Genomic DNA, 25,589 nt, shown 5'->3' with positions numbered 1-25,589 from the left:
ACAGAGCTATTCCCCCAAGGGCCCTTTGAATTGTGCACTGCCTCCCACCCTGCAGGGGAGGTGAAAAGCAGTGGCAGAAAGCTCCACCTTGGATTGTACAGACAGTTTGGCCCATACTGGTCTGAAGACTCTTGTTTATAGAGGGTAAGCAGGGCTAAGAGTAACATCTGTCTTCTGCCCTTCCTCCAAGAATCTCAGAACAAGATCCAAGTCACAGAAATGGTTATGGTTGGTTAAGCACCTAAGCGTAACTAGGCGCAGTATGAAAATTATAACCCTTACAACCATCATGGGAGGTAGGTTAGACTTAGAAGACGGAGGCTTTGTCCACAGCCACCGAACGGGCCTCACTGCCAAGTTTGAGAGCCAATCGTGGATTTCTCCATGCCGAAGCCCAACAAGCCAATTTTAGCCAAGTTGTACAGAACATTGCCTTGTCTTTGAGAGTGCTTCGGATGAGGAGAACAGGAATAAAATTTAGAAACGCGCCGCAAAACGACGTTCACTGCGGGGCCTTTAAATGCACCCGCCTTGTTACGCTGACTTGGCGGGAAAAGCACACAGCCACCTCTTGTGCTGCTTAAAAGTGACAAGTCGTTTCTGGCCTGGACCCTGGACAATGAAGGGTTAAATGAGTGCCTTAGTTGGACATGTTTAACCTGCTGATCATTTGGAAAGTAGTAATGGTGCTTTCAGAATTCAGATTTTGGTCCATCAGAACAGTCTTTGGCTGACTTCCCTTTTTTATTTTTGTATTTTTGTAATAATACTGTAATATAACCTGGCATTCAGCAGTGTTAAAGCTGTCAATCTACACCTCAGCATTTGGAGCTCTTCTCATCATCATCATCACCATTATTATTATTTCTCTTTTGTAAAATCAGAAATACCTAACGACCTTACAGTGATATGCATGCACTGCTTTTTTTTCTTTTCTTTTCTTCAAAAGTATGATAGCCTGTTTTATTTTTTATATTTTTTTTATAAAAAAACATCCCTATTAGTGAATTTTGGAAAAAAAAGAGGGGGGAAAAAGTGGGGAAAGGGGGAGAAAGAAAAATAAAAAAGAACCCACCACTATTCTATCCTACAGATAAACTCGGTGAAATGGCTCTAGCATCTTTTTAAAAAGAGATAGCCCCCCAAAAAGCATGCCTAGGGAGTCCTTGTGACAGTGCAAAATACATTTATGTACATCCCTCTTACAAAAACACCAATATGTTAGCATTCCGGGAAGCATGCTAAGTTTTTTCCCCTATAACAGAGTGAAATAGCAGCTCCGAAAGATAGCTTTTTTTTCTCTTTTTCTTTTCTTTAAGACAAACAAAAAAAAAGAGGGGGGGGGATTTCTTCTCTCTTTTGAACTACTAGAGAAATATCACTACTACATACAGATATAAAAGCAGCATAGAAAGTTACAGGTTTCTCACCTACTAGTAATAAAGAAGACTAAATGTGAGCATGGTTAACTACAATGCATTTTCACATTTGTCCAACACATTTACAAGAAAAAACACCATTGGGAAACCTCACAGGACAGAAGTGTTATAACACCAAGAGAACTACTAGATTTTTTCCCCATTTTTAATATATCTTTTTTTTTCTTTATTAAAAACCCAGACAGGATGGGATGGAAAGAATTTTGGAAGGGTTCTGGAGCTGGAGTCACTGTTTGTTTATCGTCGTTGTTGATACAAAAAATGAATGAGGTTGAATAGACCCGATTGTCTTACTCTGTGGAACCTTGTATAAAGTGAAGGAATTTTTTTAAGCTTTATATTTTTGGGGGTGGGGCGGGGGGGGTAGAGGCAGCTGGTTGATGTTGTAACTGCCAAAATGCTAATTAACTGCAGGCTGTGTCCTTATTTCTGTACTAAACAGGAAAACAAGAAACAAAAACAAAAACGAAAAAAACCCCAAAACAAAACAAAGAACGGAAAGGAAGAGGAGCCGTTTTGTACGATGGCGATTTTTCCCCCTTTGCTGCTGTTTTTTTTTTTTTTAAGTCCTACATCCCACTTCAAATCATCTTCCATTTTTCATTCTGTTGACCTGGATATTATTATATTTCATTCAGAAACAAGAAAAAAAAAATGAACATCTGTGTCTCCTTCCAATCTGCTGCACATCTGCGCGTTTTTGATGCGGGCCTTCAGAGTTCAGTCAGTAACCCACGGACACTATACATCTTCTTCTTAATATGTCTGCTGCTGTTTTATCCAATGCTCATGCCCTTGAGGGTTTTTTTTCTCTCTCTCTTTATTTCTCTCTCTCTCTCTCTATCTCTCTCTCTCGCATTTTTTTTTTTTATTAAATCCCATTATTGTTATAAAGAACATTGTGACTTTATATTATTAGCATTTTTGCTTTCAACAGCAATTAGCAATCTCTTGGTTTGCTGTTTGGTAAAGCATCTGTTAATGAGGTCATCTAGTTTAAAATCCCAGCTACTGGAAAATAACAGGGAGGAGGTCAAATCTATCATTTTGTATGTGTTAAAATTATCTGCTCTTCTCAGTTTCCTAAAGGAAAGGTATCTTTGTTTTCCAGAAGAAGTCATTATGACCCGTTACTGGCCTTCTGTATTTTTTTTTTTCTTTTCACTTCTACCTCAAGATACAGTTTTAAGTTCTTTTGCAGTATTGAAACGTGACAGTTCAGTAAAAACCTTTGAGCATCTGAGGATGAGGAATTTTGTTTTGTGTTTTTGTTTGTTTTTGTTTTTAGTAGTTCTGCGGTTCAGTCTTAGCGAGGAGTCGCTTCTATGGTGGACGGAGTCCCAGGGGTGTTTGACCGAGGCGTAGCTGCTGGTGGTGTGTCAATCGGGCTTCCGGCTCCGCTGTTGGGCGTTGCGGAGGAGCTGACTGCTGGTGTCTCTCCTTGCTGCTGGGCTTGAAGTGTCTGTCCACAGATGTGGTGGTGTTTCTCCCAGTCCTTATGCTGGCAAAATGAGCCACAGTATCGCGCCGTGTTGCAACCGCTGCAGGTCTCACTAGCTTTACGGCCACAGTTCCAGCAACTCTGTAGAAGAGACAGAGGGAGAGAGAGAGAGAGAGAGAGACAGAGCAAGGCATGTCAGTCATTTGGCTGGAATGTCAACATGAGCATTTATGGTAGCATTAGCATAATATACTTGCTAAGAGCTGGGTTGGACCTGCTGTCCTGTGAACGGAAAGGCTCCTTCCATTCACAGAAGTGATTCGGATCTAGAAGAGAAGCGCTGCCGGAGGAAGGGGAGCGAATTTTGCCAATTCCCCTTTCTTCTGCAGGCCCCGGTGCTATTCCTGAGGTCCACCAACCCTCCAGAGTAGACTTTCTGGAGGGAGCAGGGGAAAGGGGATCACCAAAGATAGATTTCTGCCTATAGGAGTGTCTCCAGAAAGAGACTTCTGCTCTGGGCACCTCTGGATCACAACCCTTATTCTTGGCCTAGTTAAAATAACTGGAGATATAGATTGTAATACCAAGTTGAAAGGAGTCGACTGTTTTTTCACCCCATTTACAGCTCTGGGGAGTTTCCAAAATGCAGGGAGCTGTCTCAGGGTAGAGGGAGAAACAACTGCCTATGGGCCCCTTTAAAGAGGGATCTACAAGGCACCATATGCCGTAAGTACACAGGCTTTTAATTGGTTTTTTTTGGGTGGGGAGGAAGCACCCATGAGAAGTGGCAATACACTGATCCAGAGAATTGGCCCATCTAGTTCAGCACTGACTCCGTTGGCTCTTCTGGGCATTTCCACGTAAGGCTAGGAAGGACTCCCCTCATGAAGACCAGACTGGATATGGCACCTTTTGCATGCACACTGAATCATGGCCATTCCAAGTCACACAGGGGTCAGTAATGACCAGTTTTATAGGCCATCTTTACATTCACACAAATGGTAAACTTAATCACTTTCTCTGTGCCAGGCGTTAAATTGTGGAACCCGCTCCCTGCAGAGATGCGTCAAGCATCTTTAATGTAAACCTTTCACCATATGCTGACAATGCGCTTCTTCATCCTGGTCTTTGACAGGTAAGGTAACATGTTTTGTGGGGCTCACTCTTTTTTTTTTTTTTTTGCTGTATTTCTATGGATCTGTTCCATTTGGAATGGATTTACACGCCCTATGTTTTCATTTGTTTTTATAATTGTATATTTTATTGCAGGGACCTTATGGCGAAGGCTAGGTGAGATATTTTTATAAACAGGTAGGAAAGAAACCAAATTAACACCATTAAAAATAAAAATAGTAGTAACTAGAAATGCTGGACATCTTAAATATAAAAGTATAGTTGTGTACACACCATACATTTAAAGCACATTTGTCCAGGTTGTTGAATTTTATTTCCAACCCCAGTGATGGGGCATCCTCCTCCATTGCAACTGAACTGATGCAGGGCAGTCTTGGTAACACACAAATATCTGCCCGACTGCCCAACCCTTAGTATCTGCTACCTGAGGCAGCCACTACCTTCTGCCTACTGGTGGGGCCGGTCCTGGAAAGGCTTAGATGAAAGAAACCCCATGTATCCACCATCTTCTGGATGGTAGTTTAACCTTTCTAAAACAAAACCAGTAACATATTCAATCTAACAGAAACGTTTACAGACTCTCCAGAGTTTCTAAAAGGCCTCTTTAACCTGTGCACCACAGCAGACACATCAAGACTCGGTTTTTAGATGAATGCAGCACTCTTCTGTATCACTAAACTGCCCATGAAGCTCCTTCAGAGACAGGTTGGGCAGCTGCTGCCTCACAATTTTGGGACTTTGTTCTCCTGAAGCCATGCAGCAGCTAGAGCTTTAAGTTGACATGCAATTAAAAACAAACTAAGATTTCTCCCCTTCCTGTGCAAATCCTCCATAAATATTACAGCAACCTTGCAACTGTGCTTACACACTTTGCTGTTATAAAAGTTGCAGGCCCAGGCCCAACTCAAAGACTGTGTTGGTTATTTGTGGCATATAAGGGAAGGCTGGCATTGATTTACAACCAGTGGTTCAGGACTTACTACTGGCTCATGGCTTGAGCCACAATAGCAGCACTAACACTGTACAAATATATGGCTTTTGTTTTTGTTTTTTAAAAGGGTCCCCACTTGCACAAATGACTAAAAAGTTGGTCCCTGGCCAGAAAAGGTTGAAGACTACTGTCTTAGGGTTAAGGAAACTGTATTAGACTTCCCTGATATGGAATCAATATGCTAATAGGTTTCCACCGCAGTGCTGGTCAAGCAAGCCCGGTTGCACTGCTGAAATCTCATTTCTTTCTATTAAAAAGAAGGGCTGTGTTTAAAAATGCTAAGAAGTTCATTCCCTGCTCGCGTTTAATTCCAAACAACAAATTCCTTGTTAAGAATACCGCCAGCTGACGGCGTCCTCCAATTCTGCTCCCTTTCGCTCCCTGCCAAGTGGGAAGCCACCAGAAAGGATGCCTGCTGCTCACTTTCCTCCAGCTTTGCAATGCCAGCTGGATGGCTGGAGCAGAGCCAGCCGATAAGTGAGATTCCTAAACTACAAGAGAAATCCCAATTACCAGGAAAGAACAAAGACCTAAATCCAAAACACTGTTTTAAGGAAATTAAACATTTAATCGGAGTCAAGTGGCTTCTTTAGAAAACAGTCCCCGTGTTAGATTTACTCTCTCTTTTTGGCACAGGAATGTTTTGGCAGATGCAAGAATAGTTAAATGTCCAATACTCATTGCTCTCTCCCTCTCCCTCTCTCCTCACTAGATTGAAATCAGATGCATGCAGCTTTCCTAACTCAACTCATACCGATTAAGCCTGCAGACTAAACCAGGTAATTACAAATGCATGAACTGGGATTTCCCCCCCTTCTATTTGCAAAAATTGTTCCCATCTTTTAAAAACTCTTTTTAAAAGGTGGAATTACCAACACAGAGAAACAGATGTTTTTTAGTGGTTAAAATTGCTGGGAATACAGACTCCTTGTCTATCATCAGCTGGCTTTGATTCACTGTCCGTGGTTTCAGGTTTGTTCTGCTTACACTTTATCTACAGGGAATGCAGAGGGCTCATTGTAGTTTTAATATTTTATTTTCAAACAAAAGATAATCGCAATGGAAAGAAGGTTCCAAAATTATAAATGTGGCAAAGGCAGGAGATTTCTAATAGAACACTATTAAGCTTGTGATAAAATACTTGGGTTGCGAACCAGCAAGCCATACTACAAGTGCACAACCGCCATTCATTTCAATGGAGCCACAGAGGAAACCTTATCTACACCTCACTGAAAGGAACAGAAAGTGCTGTTATTAGTCAATTCTATGCCTGGGGAAAGGTCCCACTTCTACACCTTCTCCCTGGAAACCAGCTCCTGGGTGAGCTAAGACTATTGCAGATGCTGAGGTTTCATGCTTCTGAATTTCCAAGCTCTCGTAGCTCAGATATACTGGCCGTGGCTCTCCAGAGTCTACACATCCCCTGCTGCCTGGCCTTGGAGATGTCATGTCACAGATTGAACCTGGGACTTTCTGCTTTACCACTGAGCTATGGTCTCTGTCTCTAGGTGGCAATGACCAATTAATGCAAATGGAATGTGGGGTGGCTTAGTTCTCATGTGGACACAAGTCCAAACAGCCATAAACGTCTATCATGTCTCTTACTCACCTTTTCTCTAAATCAAAAAGTCTTAGATGCTGCAACCTTTCTTCATAGGGGAGTTGCCCTAAATTGTTTTGGTTGCCCTTTTCTGAACCTTTTCCAAATCTGCAATATCCTTTTTTCGGTGGTAAGGCGACCAGAACTGTACACAGTATTCCAAATGCTGCTGCACCATAGATTTCCATGGAGGTATTATAATATCAGCAGTTTTATTTTCAGTGCCTTTCCTAATGATCCCTAGCATGGAATGTGCCTTTTTCACAGCTGCCGCACACTGGGTTGATGTCTTCATCCAGCTACTATGACCCCAAGGTCTTGCTGCTGGTCTGTCATCACCAGTTTAGACCCCCATGAGCGTATATGTGAAATGAAGATTTATTTTGCTCCAACAGGCAGAACTTTACACTTGTTTACATTGAATTGCATTTACCATCTTACTTCGTCCCTCGCCCCACAATTTACTCAGTTTGGTGAGGTTCTTTTCGAGCTCTTCACACATTCTCTTTTTGTTTTTAACAACCTTGAACAATTTGGGATATCATCAGCAAACCGGGTCACCTTACTGCTCAATCCTATCTCTAGCTTGTTTATGAGCAAGTTAAAAAGCACAAGTTCCAATACCGATCCTTATAGGACTGCACTTTTTACATCTTTCCATCCAGAGAACTTGTCCATTTATTCCTACTCCTTGCTACCTGCAACTTAACCAATTCCCGATCCACAATGGGACGTCTCCATCTTATTCCTTGACAACTAAGCTCACTCAGGAGTCTTTGGTGAGGTACCTTGTCGAAAGCCTTTTGCAAGTCCAATTTTGCTATGTCAACCAGATCATCTCTTTCCATATGCTTGTTGACACTCTCAAAGAACTCGAATAGGTTTGTGAGACAGGACTTGCCCTTGCACAAGTTAGTGTAGAGCCACCATTCATGGCTGTGCTGTTATTGGTGTATGTCAGGCATAAACTAGTGTTGCTTACATAAATGAATCCTGTTGTGCTCCAACTTTAAATGACAGCAATTGTAATGGCCTAGCCACTTTGATGAGCCCTTCTCTCTCAAAATAATTGATTGCCTCATTGTAGATGTCAAGTAGATAAAGGATGATGACAGCTAATTGCCATTGAGTCCAGCGAACTAAGCCAACAAAACAGGCTGCCATTCTCATCTGAAACAACAGAGAACCCTTGACTGGATGAATGAGATGCACAACAGGAGAACTTTTCTGGGTTACCTGGTCAGTCCCTGTTGGAAAACAAAATGTTAACCTAGGCATGTTGATATGGCTTGATCCACCATATCAGTTAATGAGTTCTTAGATGTCAAATCAACAGGGTCAAGGTTTGGAAGGTTTATCACACATATACACTAGATGCTGCAGATAGTTACGTGGTCATCATCTAACACAGGTTTAAAAATGTTTAAGGCCACTGAAATTGAGAAATGCAGAGTGGATCTCCTTAACCTGGAAAGGGCAAGGCATAAAATCCAAGGATTTGATTATGTTGACCTTTTTGTATACATGGTTCAAAGCTAGTCTGGCGGTGCTCTGCCCAATTGCACTGGCCCTATGTCTTCTCTAAAATCACCAAGGAGATAGTAAAAAAAATGGCTCAATATATAGGACTTTTTTAGATCACACACACTTCTGTGTTTTTGTTTCATTATTCCATCTACAGGCAACTGAGCCCTTCTAACCAATCAGTGTGTAAACTGGCCTTTACACCAATCAGAATCTGGATTAAGCAAGCTTGAATACCACCTGTGGTCTTGGCTTCATCTTCTATAATGATTACAAATTCACATATTAAAGGGTGTTTATGTAGCTGAAGTATTTTCTCCGCTTTTGAAAATCCATTTATAAGAGAATTCTCACAATTATGGTCCAAGTTCATAAGTTTATTGTCCTAGCCAAAGTCTAGCCAAACTTCTATTAGGCAATAGTATTAATAAAACAATACAGAACATGCATCCATAATATAAAAATCCATAGCCAAAAAAAAAAAAAGACTTTGCCAAGTTCCTGAGCATTAAAACACACTTTCCCTTGTGCATCTCTGACAGCTCCAATTCTGTTATTATTTTGCCTTTTTAAAATCCAATGATGCAAGAGAGAGAAGTTACCAACAAACTCAAATCCAGTTTGATTTCACATTAAACCTGAAATCACCTGAACGACAGCAACAATTTATAGTGAATTTATTGAACTCATTTTTCTTGTGTTGTTGTTTTTTTGCAGCCAGTGCATAGAGGGACATAATTATATATTAATTTGTTTTCATTTTTCCTGATTGCTTTGACAGTATTATCTATCAATATAGACAATTGTCACTAAAAATGCGGGAAACCCCAGAATCTCTCCATTCTTCACCCACTTTGAATATGTGAACACAAATATAGTTCAAGTGTGTTCTGTGATAAATTAATATGTTGTCACTTTGCAAATGCCTATAAATATGTGAATTTACCAATATGAACTGCAGCAATGCTCCACAGAGTTCTTTCATTTAGGTGTCACACTTTTGGCTGTGATCTCCAAAGTCTGCTAATGGGGGGGGGGGGATGCTAGATGTGGTGTTTTCAAAACGTACAGCCGAGCAAAATTGCAAAGCAGATAAACCCAACATAATATTGTTGGATCAGCTGCACTTGTGTTTTTATCTGAACAGATGTCAGAAGAAAAGAAAAGCATCTGCTCCAGCTAGCAAAAACTCTACAACCCACATGGGCAGTGAAGAGTACGGTATGTGTAAGATTCTCCAGTGTCATTGTACGTTGGTACAGGAAAACAGATGTTTTCACTTTTCTAATAACCTTGGCAGTAGGTTCACTAAGCCATTCGTCCTCACTATTTAAATTCATTTGCACAACTCATAAAGCCAAGCCAAGCACAGCAAGTCACTAAAGGGGAGCATGTTCACACATGGTTTGGCTCCTAGCCAAATAGTCTTCTGATGAGTGCATCATTTTTTGCCTAGCTTCCTTTTCTATAGCTATAAAGAAGTGGTGAAGAAGTTATCGGTTGAAGGGTTGTTCTACTTCTAAAACATCCTTTCTTCCAATGAAATTAAGAAACCAATTAGCACAACTAGACCAATTCTTTCATTTATGTTGGAACTTTTCCTGTTTTTATTTTTTTAAGCTGTGGAGAAAGGTCAATTTTGTGCTTCGTGCAGTAGCAAAGATAAGTTCAGGTGTGTGTTAATGCAACTTTCATTCAAGTGAAATTATGGAAGTGGTCTGGTAGTCCGGCCTTGGAAAGAAATGGGTCGAATTCGGGAGCTCCCTTAATTAAACATGTGACTTAATCAATTACTTCTTCTTTGGATCCATAGAAGAAGCAATTGATTAAACTGTGTGGACTGGGGGGACATGACAAAGAGGGAACAGGAGTTAGCTGGTATCCTGTGTTCACTAGGGCTCAGTTCCTCCGCCAACAATAGGACAAGTGACTATGGAAGACTTATTTGAAGTCAATGAAGAGCCCCAGAAAATTCCCACATGCCCACAATGGAGTTAGGATTCTGACTACCTCTGCAGTCCATCACACTGCACAATCACAGTTCATAAGAGCCAGCAAGAGGACACAGGTGTCAAAGAGCAAGACGCAAGGCATCATCCCTCTGTAGGCTGGCATTACTAAATTGTAGAACCTGCTGCAATCTGAAAACATGGACTCGTAAGAGTTGTAGCCACTGTTAATCCTACTCAGAGCAGACCCATCAAAACTAATAAACTCGGCTAACATAGGTTCATTAATTTCAAGGAGTCTACTCCGAATAAACGCTAAAACCTTATGAAAATAGAAAGTGGCAGTCCTGCTAGGAGGCTGTTGCTATGGCTCTGCCCCACCGGGCAAATCGCTCCTGCATTCCAGCCATGCAAAAGTCAGATATTTCTCCTCCCACAGACAGGTCAGTAAGAGGCATTGTCACAGTACAAGGACACATTGCATCTAAGCAAATACATCTGAAGAGGACATGGAACAGGGTTAGTAAGAGATGTGACCGGGAAATAAGTTATGCAGCTTGGAGAGGGGGTGTGGCGAAGTGAGAGCCCCAAGGATCAGAGAGAGAGAAACACCCCCCATATACATTTCTAAATACATTTTGATACCAATAGCTTAGAGCTGCATTGGAACATTCAGGAATTGAGGAAGTCGGTGGCTAACAGAGGGTGGCATCCAAGAAAGTAGATCCACTAGCTCAAGGGTTTCTGCTTGCTCAACAGAACTTCCCCTCCCTCTGTCATTGCACACCCTCCCCAAATTCCCTCCAGAACATGAAGGGATGCATAGGAAGAGGAGAGGGAGGGGAAGTTTTGTTGTGCAGCCAAAGTCTTTGCACTAGCAGACCCGACTTCTCTGCATTTCAATAAGTTTCAATACGCACATTTGCCTGGGTCAGTTCATATTGCAATTCAAAAAGTTCAAAAGCCTCAGGCATCCCTCCAGGTATCAAACTTACTCCTTCCTGGTAGATATTTAACTTTCTGATTTAACTTTTCATAACAAAAGAAAGTCCTTGATGTAAATCTGTACAGAGAGGACTGTATTTTAATGATCATAGCAGAGTGCATTCACAAAGACACTGCCTTGGCATATCTGAGCTACAAAATGCTGTTATATTTTAATTTATGTCATATTTAATTCTTCAGTGGAACAGTTAAGTACTAAAAAATATATGCATATACTTCTTCTCCTAGACTCTCTTCCTGAGAAAACTTTCAGATGTTGAAAATCAATTCCTTTTGTCTCCTCCCTATTCATCTGCTACACATTAAGCTGAAACTCTGGGCACCCAGCGATTCCACAATAGCCTTTCATCTCTGGAGATGCCTGGGACCAATTAAAATCTTACTCTCCCTTAAATAATGGATACGTATTGCAGCATGCCGCTGATTTATCTGCCTGTGATTTTTGCCAGTTCTTTCATGATTGGGCAAGTAGCTAATTTGCATCTTTTAACCCAAGTCACTCTGACGTTACCAGCTCACTGAATACATTAAGGAAACCATTTCAAACAATTAAGAGCATGTGAATCCTTCACAATAAGACAAATATGTAAAATGTGTCAGCACTACAGACCTCTCCTTAGAAATCTCTAAGTTAGAATTGAATAAATTAATTAAAAGCCATGCTCTCTGAAAGACCTTGTTACATGTAAACGGCTGGGGGGGGGGTGGAGGGGGGAGGAGAAATCTCCCATCAACGTTACACTGAAAGGAATTATACTTAGCATCTGTTTATTGGGGCGGGTTTAATCAAGACTTCCCTTTCTGCATGGGTTTTTAACATTTCTTTATTCTATGAAAAACACAAGAATTCATTTTATCCCAAACACTTCAGAACTGGCTTTCTTTCACTCCTGAGTTCCTGTTAATACAGGGTACCACATGTCCTTATCCCACAAAAATTCAAAGCTTTTGTTGACATGCTGTAGTCTGAACTGAGGTTAAGCATCTTTATATCTAATTTACTCTTTGATTCTATTTTTCTTCCTCCATATGCTATGCCCCTAGCCCTTCCCTTTACACATAATCCCTGTGGCTGAAATAATAAATTCTAATTAAGGAAATATTCTCACAACTCGGCTAACATGTTTCCTTCCGTGCTCCCCAAGGACAACCCGGCCCTATGCTGACCAATACACAAACACACACACAGACTCCACCTTCCTTTGGAAAAAAACAACGCCACTTTTAGCCACTAAATAACACATAAGGGTTTGTTTTTCTGCCAAAAGCTATTTTCATCAGTTTAAAGCTATTTGAAACATCACAACTGGAGTGCTCATACTGTTTTTCATAAAATACACAATTTAATTTGAAGCGTAAAGCAGAGAGACACTGTCAGCCTAAGACTATGCTCTTAATTCATATTTGCAACACCAGTGTCCTGTACTCTAAACTACTATTGCATTTCCTTTGGCTTTATTGCAAATTGGTGCTATGCCATATGTTGCCCTTTGACCAAACTGCGGGATTTGACCAAACTGCGGGAGGCAGTGGAAGACAGGAGTGCCTGGCATGCTCTGGTCCATGGGGTCACGAAGAGTCGGACACGACTAAATGACTAAACAACAACAACATCTTGCCCGATATTTCTCAATAAACTTTACCTCATGCAAAAGATGGTGTTTTCCCGCTACCACTGCCTCTTTCTCAGGAGTCTTGAGAAATTCTTTAATACTTTTGTTTGGGGCAGAGTTTGCACTTACATCTTACTTATGTGTATGTTAATGAGTGTCCTCTCCCATTGTACTGTTATCTCTTGGTGGCCTGCAGCCTACTCAGCCCCTGCTTCCTCAAAACCCCTTGGCTGAGCTTTCTTTTAAGTGTGAACACCTGGGAAGGCTGCAGAGCCCACACCATCAGGGAGATGATTTGTAGAATGAAAGAAAGAAAACTCCAAGCACCTTCTGAGCACCTCAAAGTAAGACTTATACAATAAAAGCCCCCCCCCCATGTGAATTTCACAGAACCTTCCCCCATGTTCTTTGATACTCTCCAAATACAATTTCCACCTCATTAATTGATGGTGAATAGTCGAAGGGGAAAAATTAAGATATTTTGGGTACAGCACTAATAAATTTGTGGTCCTCTGTTTCTTCCAGGAAATGGGAGCAACAAGGACTTAGGAGGGACTAGAGATCACCAGATCCAAATTCATGCTTGGAAGTAGCGTTATTCACCAAGGCCTTTCCTCGCAGAACACCATACACAATTTAAACCACTGTGTGCCACAAGCAGAAAGTAGGTGGGCTGCAAAAATACCTGTAGAGAAAACACTTTCAATGCTTTCAATATGATGGAGCAGCCAGGTCACTTTTAATAGAGCTGCATTCAAATCCTGGATACATTTATTTGGAAGAGATCCCTGTTCTCTTTCCAGTGGAACTGATTTCTTTTAATGAGCTTAAGGATGCAGCGTATGTGTTTCGACAAAAGGACTTAGAGCTTGTCCACATTTGTGTTTGAGCCATGCCTAGAAAGCATGGGACCAAGCCATTTCCTGCTTGACCCACACTTTCTAGGTTTGGGTCCTAGTGGTTTCCCCTTGTCCTGCTCCTTTCCAAGTGAAAACCCACTCTTTAGCAATAGATCAGAACAAATGGCAATCTAGGGGAAACACAAATTGCCATTTGCTCTGACTGGGCGCTAAAGAGCTGTTTTCCTCAGAGGAAAATAGGACAATAGGAAGTGTGGCTAAGCCCTTACTTCCAGGTAGATGTATTTGGGATTGTAGTTTTAGCCAATGTATGTTCAAGTCACTGGTAGACCACAGACTACCTCCAGTTACAAAAAGGATTTGAGGCAGCAGAGCTGGAACCGACCTCACCTTGGGTACTGGAAATCTGCTCCCAATCAAACTAGATAAGGACCATTCGCCTAACTCAATTTTTGTCAACTCCTCCTTTTTCTTATTGGTTTCCTCTGCTTAAGACAACATTCTTGCTTTTTCTTTACAATCAACAGCTTGCCTAGTGCAAAGACACATGAAAATAAACACGAGGGGAAGAAAACACACTTTGAAAGGGGAACTCAAACATGGGGCAATGGGCCCCACTTAAGCTCATGCTGGGAGTGAACCTGGAGTTGACCCTTTCCGCAGGGGAGGGGCTTACCTCACTAGAATCCTCTTGCTGATTGATCACAGCTAGTGCATCCTCTGTTGCCTGCCGCTTGGCCTCTGCGACCGTGCGTTCCATCTTAGCTCTCTCCGTAGTAATCATATCATGGGCTTTCCGTTCTGCCTCCGACACTGCCTTCTGCAGCTCGGTCATTGCTTGACGTTTTACTTCATTGACTGCTTCCTCTGCAAAGCAAGACATTTCCCTCAGCTTTACAGGAACATTAAAAGGGTGGTGGTCAAGGGGAAATGGTCCCATGTACTAAGTAGCTAGATCTCTGAAAGTTCTTGAGTGATATTCCTCATGAGGACAAACCTCCGTCAACCGAATGGAACCTAAGATATGGCGCACCAGTTAGTTAGTTCACAATAATAAAACCACATTGTCGTTACTTAGGTTTGATTTGTTACTGGGTTATTGCCTACTTTCCAATTACTTACTTACTTAGAGCCAATCGAAATAGACTGTGTGGTACAGTCCTCTTCAAGGACTATACCACCTCATGGCACATGGGAGGAAATTGCTAGTGTTTTGGGACACTAGCATACCAGAGACATTCTCTGTGGAAAGCTTGCATGCCAAGGAGAAAGAATATAGACTAACTATTTTGCCATCAAATTTAATATATAGCGTCATCGATGTACTTGGCATGGAACAGGCCTCATAGTTTCCTGCCCCAAGGGGCCTGCACTCTTGAAATGGAAACAACAAGTGAAGGGAAGGAAATTGAAGCAAAGGTAAACAGGGGAAGGATTGGCTATTATTTCAGGCCTTGCCTGAGTTACTGCATGGCAGGGTTTTTAACCCAAAGTTCCCTCATGGGGAACTTTCTGAGGGCCACATGCCAGTGGGAGGAATCAAGGCAAAAATGGGGAAATGGTTGTAACTCTTACTTTTGTTGTCTACATTCAAGCCACACAAAAATCCAATAATTCAACGTGCACACACACCTCCAGCCGGGCACAAGCGCTCAAGGTGAGAGGTGTAACGTGACGAAGAAGCACCTGGGTGGTATTCAACCAAGTTTTACTTCAAAGTAGACCTACTGAAAGTACCTTAGGTGTCTTCATTAATTTCAGTGGGTCTACTTTAAATAAAACTTATTAGAATACCACCTTATGGTTTTTATTTTATTGCTAATATGTTTACAGTAGCATCTCGGCTTATGTTACCCTTGGATAACATAAACATTGGGTTGCGAAAGTGGCAAGCCTGGAAGTGTTTCACCATACACACATACACAGAAGCACTCTACCGCATCACACGCATGCGCAGAAGCGGTCCCTCCAGTTGCGGAGACCTTGGGATCCGACCGGAACTCAGGAACGGATCCCGTCCACAACCGGAGGTACCACTGTACTGTTATTTCTTCTTAATAAAAATTAAACTTCTCACTTGTCACCAAGCAGGTCTTTAAGTGACTTACATTGAAGAACATATACAGAAATACATCAGAAAATAGAAAACAAGAAAACACACACATAAACATTTATATTCTATACTGTGTGTGTGTGTGTGTGTGTGTATGTGTTAATAAAATATCATGCCCATAACAACAACAGTGTTAGTCATCTAGGAAGTAGACATTCCGAAAGGAAGCATGTGATGCCCTAAAGATTAGCAAATCTGTGATGAAGTGCTGTGTAGTCCACAAAATCTTATTTCATAATAAATTTGTTAGCATTTAAGGGGTCACGGGACTCTTTATTGTTCCAGACAAGCATGTGCTCAAATGCATAACTGAACTAGGGCGATAGAGTAATATGAGGATGGTTACAATGCCTTAGATCTACATTATCTAACATAATGAAGTCTGCTTTTTCACACTGGATAACATGACTTGTCATCAGTGAGCCAGTGGGGTTTATGGTGGGGGTTTTTTGGATGCAAGAGAAGTGAAAGATTTCACGTGTTCAACTGACAACTGAAACAAGTGATTTCTTTCCTTTTTAAAAACTCAACTACTCTAATTAACAAGGAAACTATCCTCCCCCTGATTTAGTGTATCTCATTTTCATCTTTATTCAAAGCAAAATGACAATGATTAATTGAAAATTTAATAAGCAGTAATTATTAACTTGGCAAACCTAGTACCAATTAACACTCTATTAAAACTAATTATGACATGTTTCATTCAAGTGTTTGCTCTTAATTGTTTCACCCACTTAAGAAGCACCTTAATTAAATGTTCTGTTTAATTAAAAACATAAGATTCCTAATAAAAATGTTTTACTGTAGAATAAAAATATTAGAGTTACAAATGTTCGGTGGTTATAGCGCGATGTAGAGTATCCCAGAGAACTATAAATTTAGTTCTCTTTACCTTCAGCTATCATTTCTCTTAACCTGTGAGGTTTCTGAGCTTAGAGGACAGCTAAGGTTAAGGCTGAAATTCTAAACAGTTTCTAGAAAGCAAATTCCATTGAGCTCAATGGGACTTACTTCTGAATAAACATATAGGATTCTGCTTTTAATCCTATAGGCTAGGATCCAGGGATGCTTCCCAGGTGTAATTCAAGGGTTGCTTGTACCCACTGGGATTCTTGACTGCCCCCTTCCCAGAAAAACATATTCCACACCCTAGTGCCATATCACAACTGCCTATGAAACTGCTCTCAGGTTAACAAAGAGTTTGATCTGCGAGTAGGGGCGGAGTTAAAAAAAAAACTTTAGCAGGTACATAATACAGGTTACACAGTTCTTTAAATCTTGTTCTGAATCTTGAAATTTAATGCCATATATTTTATTAGAGCAATTCCATTCGAAACCAAAGATCCGAATCATTTTAATACCCCCAACGTTATTGTCAAAATCCCCATTTAAGTGAGGCTAGTGCCGCCTCACTTCTACATTTTTCTTAATAGACTGAAACGCAGGCTAAAACATGTTAAGGTAGATACCGATCATAAAATACATTTATTAAAAGATATCTGTTTTCCAGAGAGATATGTTTAATCTGAAAATTCCTGGAGAAGAAACCATAATATTTTACAGGGGGAAATTTTAGAGGGAAAAGGTATGCCTTAATTTTTATGAGAGTTAAAAATATGCCCTCACATTACCCTCCCATAAATGAGGGGGGTGGGGAGAAAGAAATCAGACTGTGCAGCTATGCAAGACAGGGACTAATTTACTTTGAATATTCAAGGTGAATTACAATTCTATCTAAGTGGCAACAGGACAATAATTTTTGCTTACGATCAAAGCTGCAGCTTGACTAATTGTATATGCAAATAAGGCAATTTATATTTAAATTATGCATTCCTATTCTAGTCCCACCGGCACACACAGATCAGCAAAGAGAATTGGTAGGACATTTGCAAGATGCTTGAATATTTATTACCAACTGCAAACATTCTCTGATCCCTTGAAAAGAAATATATGAAGACAAACCCACAGATGCAAATTTTATTGTCATTTTCATATATATTTTTAAAGAAGACACAATCTTAAATACATGCCTTTTATCTCATGAAGCACAGTTACCAATGAACATAGTTTTTAAAAAAACACAAATCTATTATCTCTAACACTTTGTCTGAACTGGGGGAAGAGATTAAAAATCATCAAATGTTAGTGCTCAGTCTTAGGGGTGGGTACATCTATTTCAGGTCCGTGTCAGTTTTGTGCTTTGGATGTGTTTTAAATGCATGGTGTGCACATAGCCTGGTGTGAGGCACCCTGGGTCCTTGAAAAGGCCGTAAAGTCTTGCCTCTTTCCAGCATAGCTTTTGCAGTTCAAAAGCTAAAATGCTATGGACACCCCCGTGAAATGAGAAGATGCATTAGAGGACTCTGGGGGATTGGGCTCATTGCAAATTTAGAGGACATCTTAAAAGCTCTCCTCTCTTCTCTGGGAGAGGAGACAGAGAGTGCTGTTCATGCAGCTGTGCTGCCATGCTTTCACCGCTAAGCAAGGCTGCTCTCAGATGATGATCAGTGCCTCCTCTGCTGAGAAGATCTTGTTTGTCTGCAGGAGTAGGGAAGAGAGAGCTTACACTTTCCCTGGTTGAGATGCATGAGATAAGGAGATGCATGACACCATGAGCATATCACGACAGGCAGCCTTCCTAGTCCCATGATAGCGGTATGCATGGCAGCTGTAATATTACAAGTCTTGGTTGGAACTTGAGAAAAGTCTTCCTCCATACCTGTCTAGCAGCCACTGCTGCTGATGTGGAGACTCTGCAAGCAATCCGCAGAGTGCTTGCTTACAAATTTTAGTGCCCGTGCTTGGCTATAATTATGAAGTGGCCCCTTAGAATTAGGGCTAATTGCATTCTGTAAAACATATAAGCTGGTGACAGTGTTTGGATTTAAGATGCTGGCAGAACGGCTGTGTATACTAATGAGCTAATGAAGTGCAATAATTTGCCCGAGGAGAAAGGAAAAGATAGAGATTCTTGTCAGACTAGCCTACTCACAAGGGCTTTAGTTGGAGGATAAGATGTCGTGCTAAGAGGACAAGAAGAAAGGATCCTATCCTACACTGTTCTCACACTTTGCCTTCAAGGAACTTAAGGTGGTGTTCTACTCTCGGTGACTAACCACTCTCAACCGCACAACATCCCCATGAGAGATAAGGAATAGTTTAACATTAGCCTTTCTCTCTCTGCCTCTAGTACTGACACTATGGGAAACCTCTGGCCTTCCAGAAGTTACAAAAATACAACTCCGAACAGCTCCAGGAAGCACAGTCAGTGGTCATGGATCATGGGAGTTGTAGTTCAGCAGCATCTGAAGGACAAAAGGGTCTTCACACATGCTCTACTACATCAAGGTTGTTCTAATGTCCCCCCCTCCCTTAAGCCCATCGCTTTTTAGAAGTTGCTGGGATTATTAGCAAAGTCTTAACTGAGGCAGCATATATTGTCTCACCTGGTCTGGAGGTGTGGCTTGTGCCTATTATGCAATGCCTTCCCACTGCTACAAGCCAACTACAAGCACTTCTATCCGAAGTGCAAGAACATGCCAATGGTAAGAGGCACATCTTGCAAATACAATACAATGACTTCTAGGCAGGCCCAGCTTCCCAAATTCTATTTGACTTCTCAGTGCTAAACCATTAGAAAAATCATGTGTGTCTATGTTCAAGAATGAACCGTAGCTTTTCCACAAGGAAATGTGAAACAAGCCCTGAAAATGATCTGTTTATTATCTGGGTTTCTTTCTTTCAAAAAAATTCCATATTGACATCTCCTTATCTTCAGACATAGATGCTGCTCTAATTAAAACAGTTCTGGTGTTCTGATCTGTTTCAGTTTAAGACTATTAACTGAAACTTGGGCTTATTAGTAGCACATCCCCCCCACCCCTTTTATTCTTTATATCAGAACATTAACAAATGCACACAGCTGCCAAATTGCTAGGCTCGTATTTTTAAACAATTCTTACCAGCTTTCTTCCAGATCTCCTCTGGCACGTATCCAGAAGCAGGCCTGTGAAGGAATTCTCGATGTGAGTCTATAGGAAGGGGGGGGGGGATAAGGGGAGGAAAAGAAGAAAAAGTAGTGTAATAAGTAATAGTTAAACAGGACTTTTTTTTTAATGCCCTCTCTCTTTGATGCTTCAGTCAAGGGAGTGAAAATATAACCTTTATATAAAATGCAGAGGACAATAAAGCCATTACTCCCACATCATTTAAAGAAGAGATCAATCGGTTCATTAAATTGATCTGTCATAACGCTCTTCTTCCCTAATATAAGGCCTGACAACTGAAAGATGCTTCATACCTCTCGTTTCACTTTCATTTGTAGATAAACTATTAAAAAACAACAACCAAGGGCGAAAAATACAATATGGTACACTTGAAGATCTATGGGGGCGGGGGGAATCTGTTGTTCCTTCAGCTCTTAGCTGCAGTACTATCAAATGAAATCATCTAATATTTTCCTCCCTGATCTTCTCAAGAAAAGACAGGGACTCCAACATACAAAATATGAGTTTTGCAACTGGGTCCCATTAAAAGGCAAAGAAGGCAAATATCTACGAACTCAAAACAAAAGTGTGAGTCAAAATTCTTGATTTCTTCATACGAAAGCCCCTGGTTGGAAAAAGCTGCAGAATCATTGGGTTTTATCTGATAGTGATTCTTCACAAGTGGAAAGCAGTTTTGCTTGAGCAATAGATTGCCTTTTGGGGAGGGGAAATACTGCAGCTCCCCAGGCCTCTTGAAAAGCTGCTTCTAAGGGTTGGGAGGCAGTAGTGGATATGGCAGTCGGCAAGAGGGCCTGCAAAAAACAAGGGCTCCACCTGGCAAGGTGGAAGTGCATTCTGTGAGCACAGGGTGCACTCCAGATATCAGAATTGCATTGTTGGAAGGGACCATTAGCGCCATCTAGTCTAATCCCCTGCAATGCAGGAATCTTTTGTTGCAGTACAGCTCCCACCAACCCTGACCACTGAGAATGCTAACTGGGAGCTGGAAGTTGTGGTCCAGAAACATCTGGAAGGCACTACATTGGCTATCTCTGTGCCAGCACAAAACTGCAGCCAGATAGCAGTTTAGAGAATAGAGTCACTTTTAGATTTCAAAGCTGTTGGAATCGGTATTTTTTCGTAAAGCATGATGAGGAATTAAGGTGGTGGAATGCTCCAGTCTTATTTTCCTATTGACAGTTCATGGAGAAGTAGATGGCTTTTTGGACAATACCATTGCAGACTGCAGGTGGGAGAGTCAGCCATTCAAATTGCTCCTATATAATAAAACTCTGTGCAACTAGCATAGCAGATACCTGGGAGAGAGAGGTTCTAGCCTCTTTTTCTTTGCAACACACTAATTTATTTTTTGTGGGGGACTCCCATAACTACTGTATGCAGTGATACAGTCCAGGAATAGTTTGATCAAATTGTGTTTATCTAGTTCAGACCTAAGTTCCACTGTAAAGCCTGAGGGTTGAATTCAACATAGTGCTAATCAGTCAATGCAAGTATTTCTCCTCACTTAAATCTGTTCTGGGTGTTCCCTTAAACCTCCGGGGGAGATTTAGGGGATGGCATGCATGGGGCGAGGAGACAGGGAAAGTCCTGTTACATTAGCAGTATTATTTAGTTGAATACCATCTTAAATGTGGGTGTTATCTCAACAAAATTCCAGTCTTGAAAAGACTGTCCTTTAGTTCCTATGTTGTTGTTTGGAAGAAAAAGTGTTATCATTTGTTTTGCAAGCACGCAAAATAAATAAATAAAATGTTTGAAACGAGGACATTAAACCACTAGCAACCCTAATCATATGCATTATCAATTAAATAGTATTTCAATACCAAGACAACTTCATATCTGAAGTACAGTAAGTCAGCGCAGTAGGTATCACCAGCTCTCACAATGCCTGCTTGCTACCATAATTTTTTCTAGCAGCAGGTCAAAATAATATCACGGCATGGCAATATACTGAATTGGCTACTGATGGTCCCTTCCATTCTCTTTCTAATCATGTGCAAACATCAAAAAAATATTATTTATTCTAGAGTAAAGAATAAAGCATTCTTTATTTCAGAATGAATAAACCCAATAATGAGGTGAAAACACTCAAAAAAGAAGCAGATCACTTGATTAATTTGTCTTAGTTCCCCAGAAGAAAAGGGATTTATAGCTGAATGCAGATCGCAGATGATATAAAGCAGGGAGATAAATCACATCTGTTGAATCTGGCAGGTTTAACAATACAGTCCACAGTAAGCTTCACATGTGGCAGTCAGAGAAGAGACCACCTTACAAGTCCATTAATCACTTGGGGTGAGATTTAAGCTCACTGAAATCTATGGCAAAGCAGCCATTAACTTCAGTAGATCATTTGCTGTTCTGCAAAGGAAGGAATATGAAACCTGAGCTTCCCTTGAAGGCCTTTAGAACATTTTGAATATTGCAGAAGCGCTGGCTCCAGGTGCCCTCTGCTGGGCCATTTCCTCCATCGTTGGGCCAAGGTTAGTTTACCTGGCAACAATGGGCAGCATTCAAAGCAGTACAGGTGACGGCATCTAGCCATGATTAAAATTTGCCCCAGAGCAATGCTATGTAGCTGGGAAATGAGAAAAGCAGCTAGATCACTTAAAGAGAGCTGGGCTGGATTTTTTCAAAAGGAGAAGGTGAGGGCAGGTGCCAGCAGCAAGGTAAAGATGCTGGGGCCACTGCAATTGCCCAAGGATGCTAGCAGCGACTCTGCATAAGAAGATGAAGCTGCACTGCAAAGGGGGAAAAATACACACAAAACCTTCCATTTTGTTTTTAACTAGTTGTTAGAATCATGATGGGATACAAAATCCAAAACTTAAATCTTCAAATGGTTGAGGCAATGCTAACTATATTCATGTTTATGCTCTGGAGACTACCAGCAGTGGCCAGTGTGGTGGGGCAGAACCATTAAGTTGCCCCCCTGATACTGGCATCTCTATAGCTTACCTGGATCTGACTAGGATGGAGCAGATCAGTGGCAAGGTGAAAGTTGAGCATTTGCGCTGGTGGAGCCAATCCAGCAGCTTGCCACTGCCCTGCACTATCCAGGAAAGATATAAAGAGACCAATGTTGGGAGAGAGAGTCCATGGCTCTGCTTCCAACACACCAGTTGCTATGGAATACTGCAGGTGAGGGGCAGGATCGAGGATTGCACTACACTACAACGAAACATTTGCTGTTCTGTCCTTGGTACATTCCCTTGCTGTGTATCAGGCCCAAGGGCAGTAAGCCATGCAGCAATCCCCTTATTTTCACTATGGCTTTTCCACATGATAGCAATGTTAATAAAAAATGAAATGAGAAATGCTGCGCTGGCTTGTTTAGCTACGCAAGAGTAAAAAGTAAACTGAATTCAATGACATCATTGACCGGATTGCCAGCTAATTGGTGCAATTTCCAAGCACAAAGATCAATCAAGCTCATATTCCAACCACAATTCACATAGATAATGTAGCCAAGACTCTGCAAAAGAATTAAATCAAGATCTTATAAAAGATTTCCATAGGGTTTAATTTAAAAAAAAAAACCTGGAGAGGGAAGTATGCCGTAAAGAATGCTGAAAATAATAAGAAGCATATTCTTAAATCCTTTAAAAAAATTATTTAAGTGGATAAGATGAAAATAGTCTGGGTGGCTTTCTGTGTTGCGAGACACGTCTTCATAGTTCTAGAACAGGAAGTGAGCAAAAGCTTCTATAAAAGACTCAGCGCCGTAGCAATCATTCTTTCAAGCCAAAGAGTTATGAAATCTGAAAGAATGGAAGGAAAATTGTTTCAGTCTTGTTTCCCTTGAGGTTATTGACAGAGTGTTTGGCACTGTGAAGACTACCACATATTGTTTAGATTGCTGCCCATCTTGCCTGGCTAGTTGAGCTTAAAGGGCTATGGGGTGAAACATCGTAAGGGGAGAGTTCCTCCTCAGTTAAAGGAACTGATAATCTACCAATCTTGAAGAAACTACACAGGAATGATTTAGCCGGCTGTCTAAGACATTCTCTTTTATCAGAGGATAGCTGAATGTGTGGTGAAGACCAGGACTTGGATGACACATCTTCCTTCAGTCTCTTCCAGTCAGACTTGTGGCCTTGTTATGTGACTGAGGATCCCTGCGGGGATAATCTGTGTCTGGAAGTTGATGGAGAGAACTCTTCCTTCTTGATAATCCCTGGACTTTGCAGTGGTCCTTTGGATAAGGAGAACATGTCATTCTGTAAATCCACCTTGAAAAGCTAGTAGGAGCATCAGATTTCTCTAGAGTGGTTTCATGCTTCTAGACTGGAATGCATTCAAGGAGTCCCCAATTGGTGATGCTAGCTCAGCCACTTGGCGGTTGGCATGGTGTTCCACTGGTCTCAGTTGTATCACTGATACTCCTTAACATGAAGCCACAAAGAGAGAGCTAATCTGAAATTTTGAAATTGGGTGTCAACGAATATGCCGATGACATCCAGATCTCTGTTTATTTAAATAAGTATCCAGCGACAGCTGCCTCAGTTCTAAACCAGTATTTGCAGGTTGCAGTCAGCTAAGTAAGGTTAAACAGGCTGAAACTGAATGAAGACAAGATTAAGGAAATGCTGGAAATGCTTCTTGGGATAGATAAGCTGGCAATTTATCTGTCTGACCAGGTTAAGAGCCTAGGGTTTTTCTGAACTCTCTCTTATTTCTGGAAAGACAAGTATCAGCAATGGCCAGGAGTACCTACTATCAATTTAAGGTACTACATAGATAGGCAGTTTCCTGGAGAAGATGGATACTGTCATGATAGTACCTCCTTCTGGCATACCTAGGATTGAGAGCCAGTGTGGTGTAGTGGTTAAGAGCGGTAGTCACGTAATCTGGGGAACCGGGTTCGCGTCTCCGCTCCTCCACATCCAGCTGCTAGGGTGACCTTGGGCCAGTCACACTTCTTTGAAGTCTCTCAGCCCCACTCACCTCACAGAGTGTTTGTTGTGGGGGAGAAAGGGAAAGGAGAATGTTAGCCACTTTGAGACTCCTTAAAGGGAGTGAAAGGCGGGATATCAAATCCAAACTCCTCTTCTTCTTCTTGATTACTATAATGTTCTTTATGAGAGACAGTCCTTGAAAGCTTTAATTGGCATATATTGTCCATTCTATGGTTAGTTTGTGGGCTGTCTTAAGCTTTGGAATGGTAAAATATAAACATTTTAAATAAATCCCTGTTTAATTAAAGTGTTATTTAAAGTAAACGAAATATAAAAATGCATTAGAAAGAGAGACATGTTTGCTTATCCACTAAAAGTTACACATGATCCAATGCAACTTTGTCAGGATTTTGTCACTTTATAACTATTACTGGATTGTAGCCACCAAGAACAATAAAAAGATTTTTTGGGGTATAAAAGAAAATGACATTTTCAAAGTCATATCTGAAAAAAATCAACCAAGGTACTAAAAGGAAGGGACTAGAGGAAGGAATTTTAATTTCTGCAACAACGCCAGATTTACTACTTTGCAAATGTCAACAGCATGCAGAGAATGGAAGGGACACTAATTTTTTCCCCTAACTGAAGTACTAGACCAACTGTTTGCAGATATTAACCCAAGACTATGTGCAGAGTTAGAGAAACAAAATGATAAGAAAACAGTATCATAAAAGAACCAAGGAATTGCGGTGGAGTTTAGCACACCATAATGCAATGTCAAGGATGAACATTTGGAAAGAAATTAAAGGAATGAGCCAATTCACAAGATCATAACAAATTGAGGTGTGAAAATAAAAATAGAGACTGTCTTAAATTAGGTAAATAACAGAACACCTGTATTGTAGCTAGAAGACCTGCTTTTATAAGAAGGAAAATATCCATCTCTTCATTTACTTGGCTTATTGTCAAAGTGATGCAAAGTTTTTCATGTATACAGTGTAGGAGATTAATCAAT

At 40.9% G+C, this 25,589-nt stretch overlaps 1 protein-coding gene across 8 annotated transcripts in view; it reads right to left on the bottom strand.

The window, feature by feature from the left end:
- The window catches only part of RUNX1T1 (RUNX1 partner transcriptional co-repressor 1), a 148,115-nt gene that overhangs the window by 1,588 nt on the left and 120,938 nt on the right, over positions 1-25,589 (bottom strand). For all 8 annotated transcript variants that reach the window (XM_083451126.1, XM_083451125.1, XM_083451131.1 and 5 more), the window contains 3 exons: positions 19,632-19,700; positions 14,233-14,423; positions 1-3,021 (listed from right to left, as the gene is read on the bottom strand). The exon at positions 1-3,021 is cut by the window's left edge and continues 1,588 nt beyond it. In XM_083451126.1, coding sequence (XP_083307252.1) covers positions 2,746-3,021; positions 14,233-14,423; positions 19,632-19,700 — 536 coding nt within the window. In that variant the 3' untranslated portion in view covers positions 1-2,745. The remainder of the gene's footprint in view (positions 3,022-14,232; positions 14,424-19,631; positions 19,701-25,589) is intronic.

Source organism: Podarcis tiliguerta (assembly GCF_965153285.1).
Source record: "Podarcis tiliguerta genome assembly, chromosome: 7".
In the NCBI taxonomy this organism is placed as follows: Eukaryota; Metazoa; Chordata; class Lepidosauria; order Squamata; family Lacertidae; genus Podarcis; species Podarcis tiliguerta.
The sequence above is the reverse complement of the archived record's forward strand: the minus strand, read 5'-3'. Positions and strand labels throughout refer to the sequence as shown.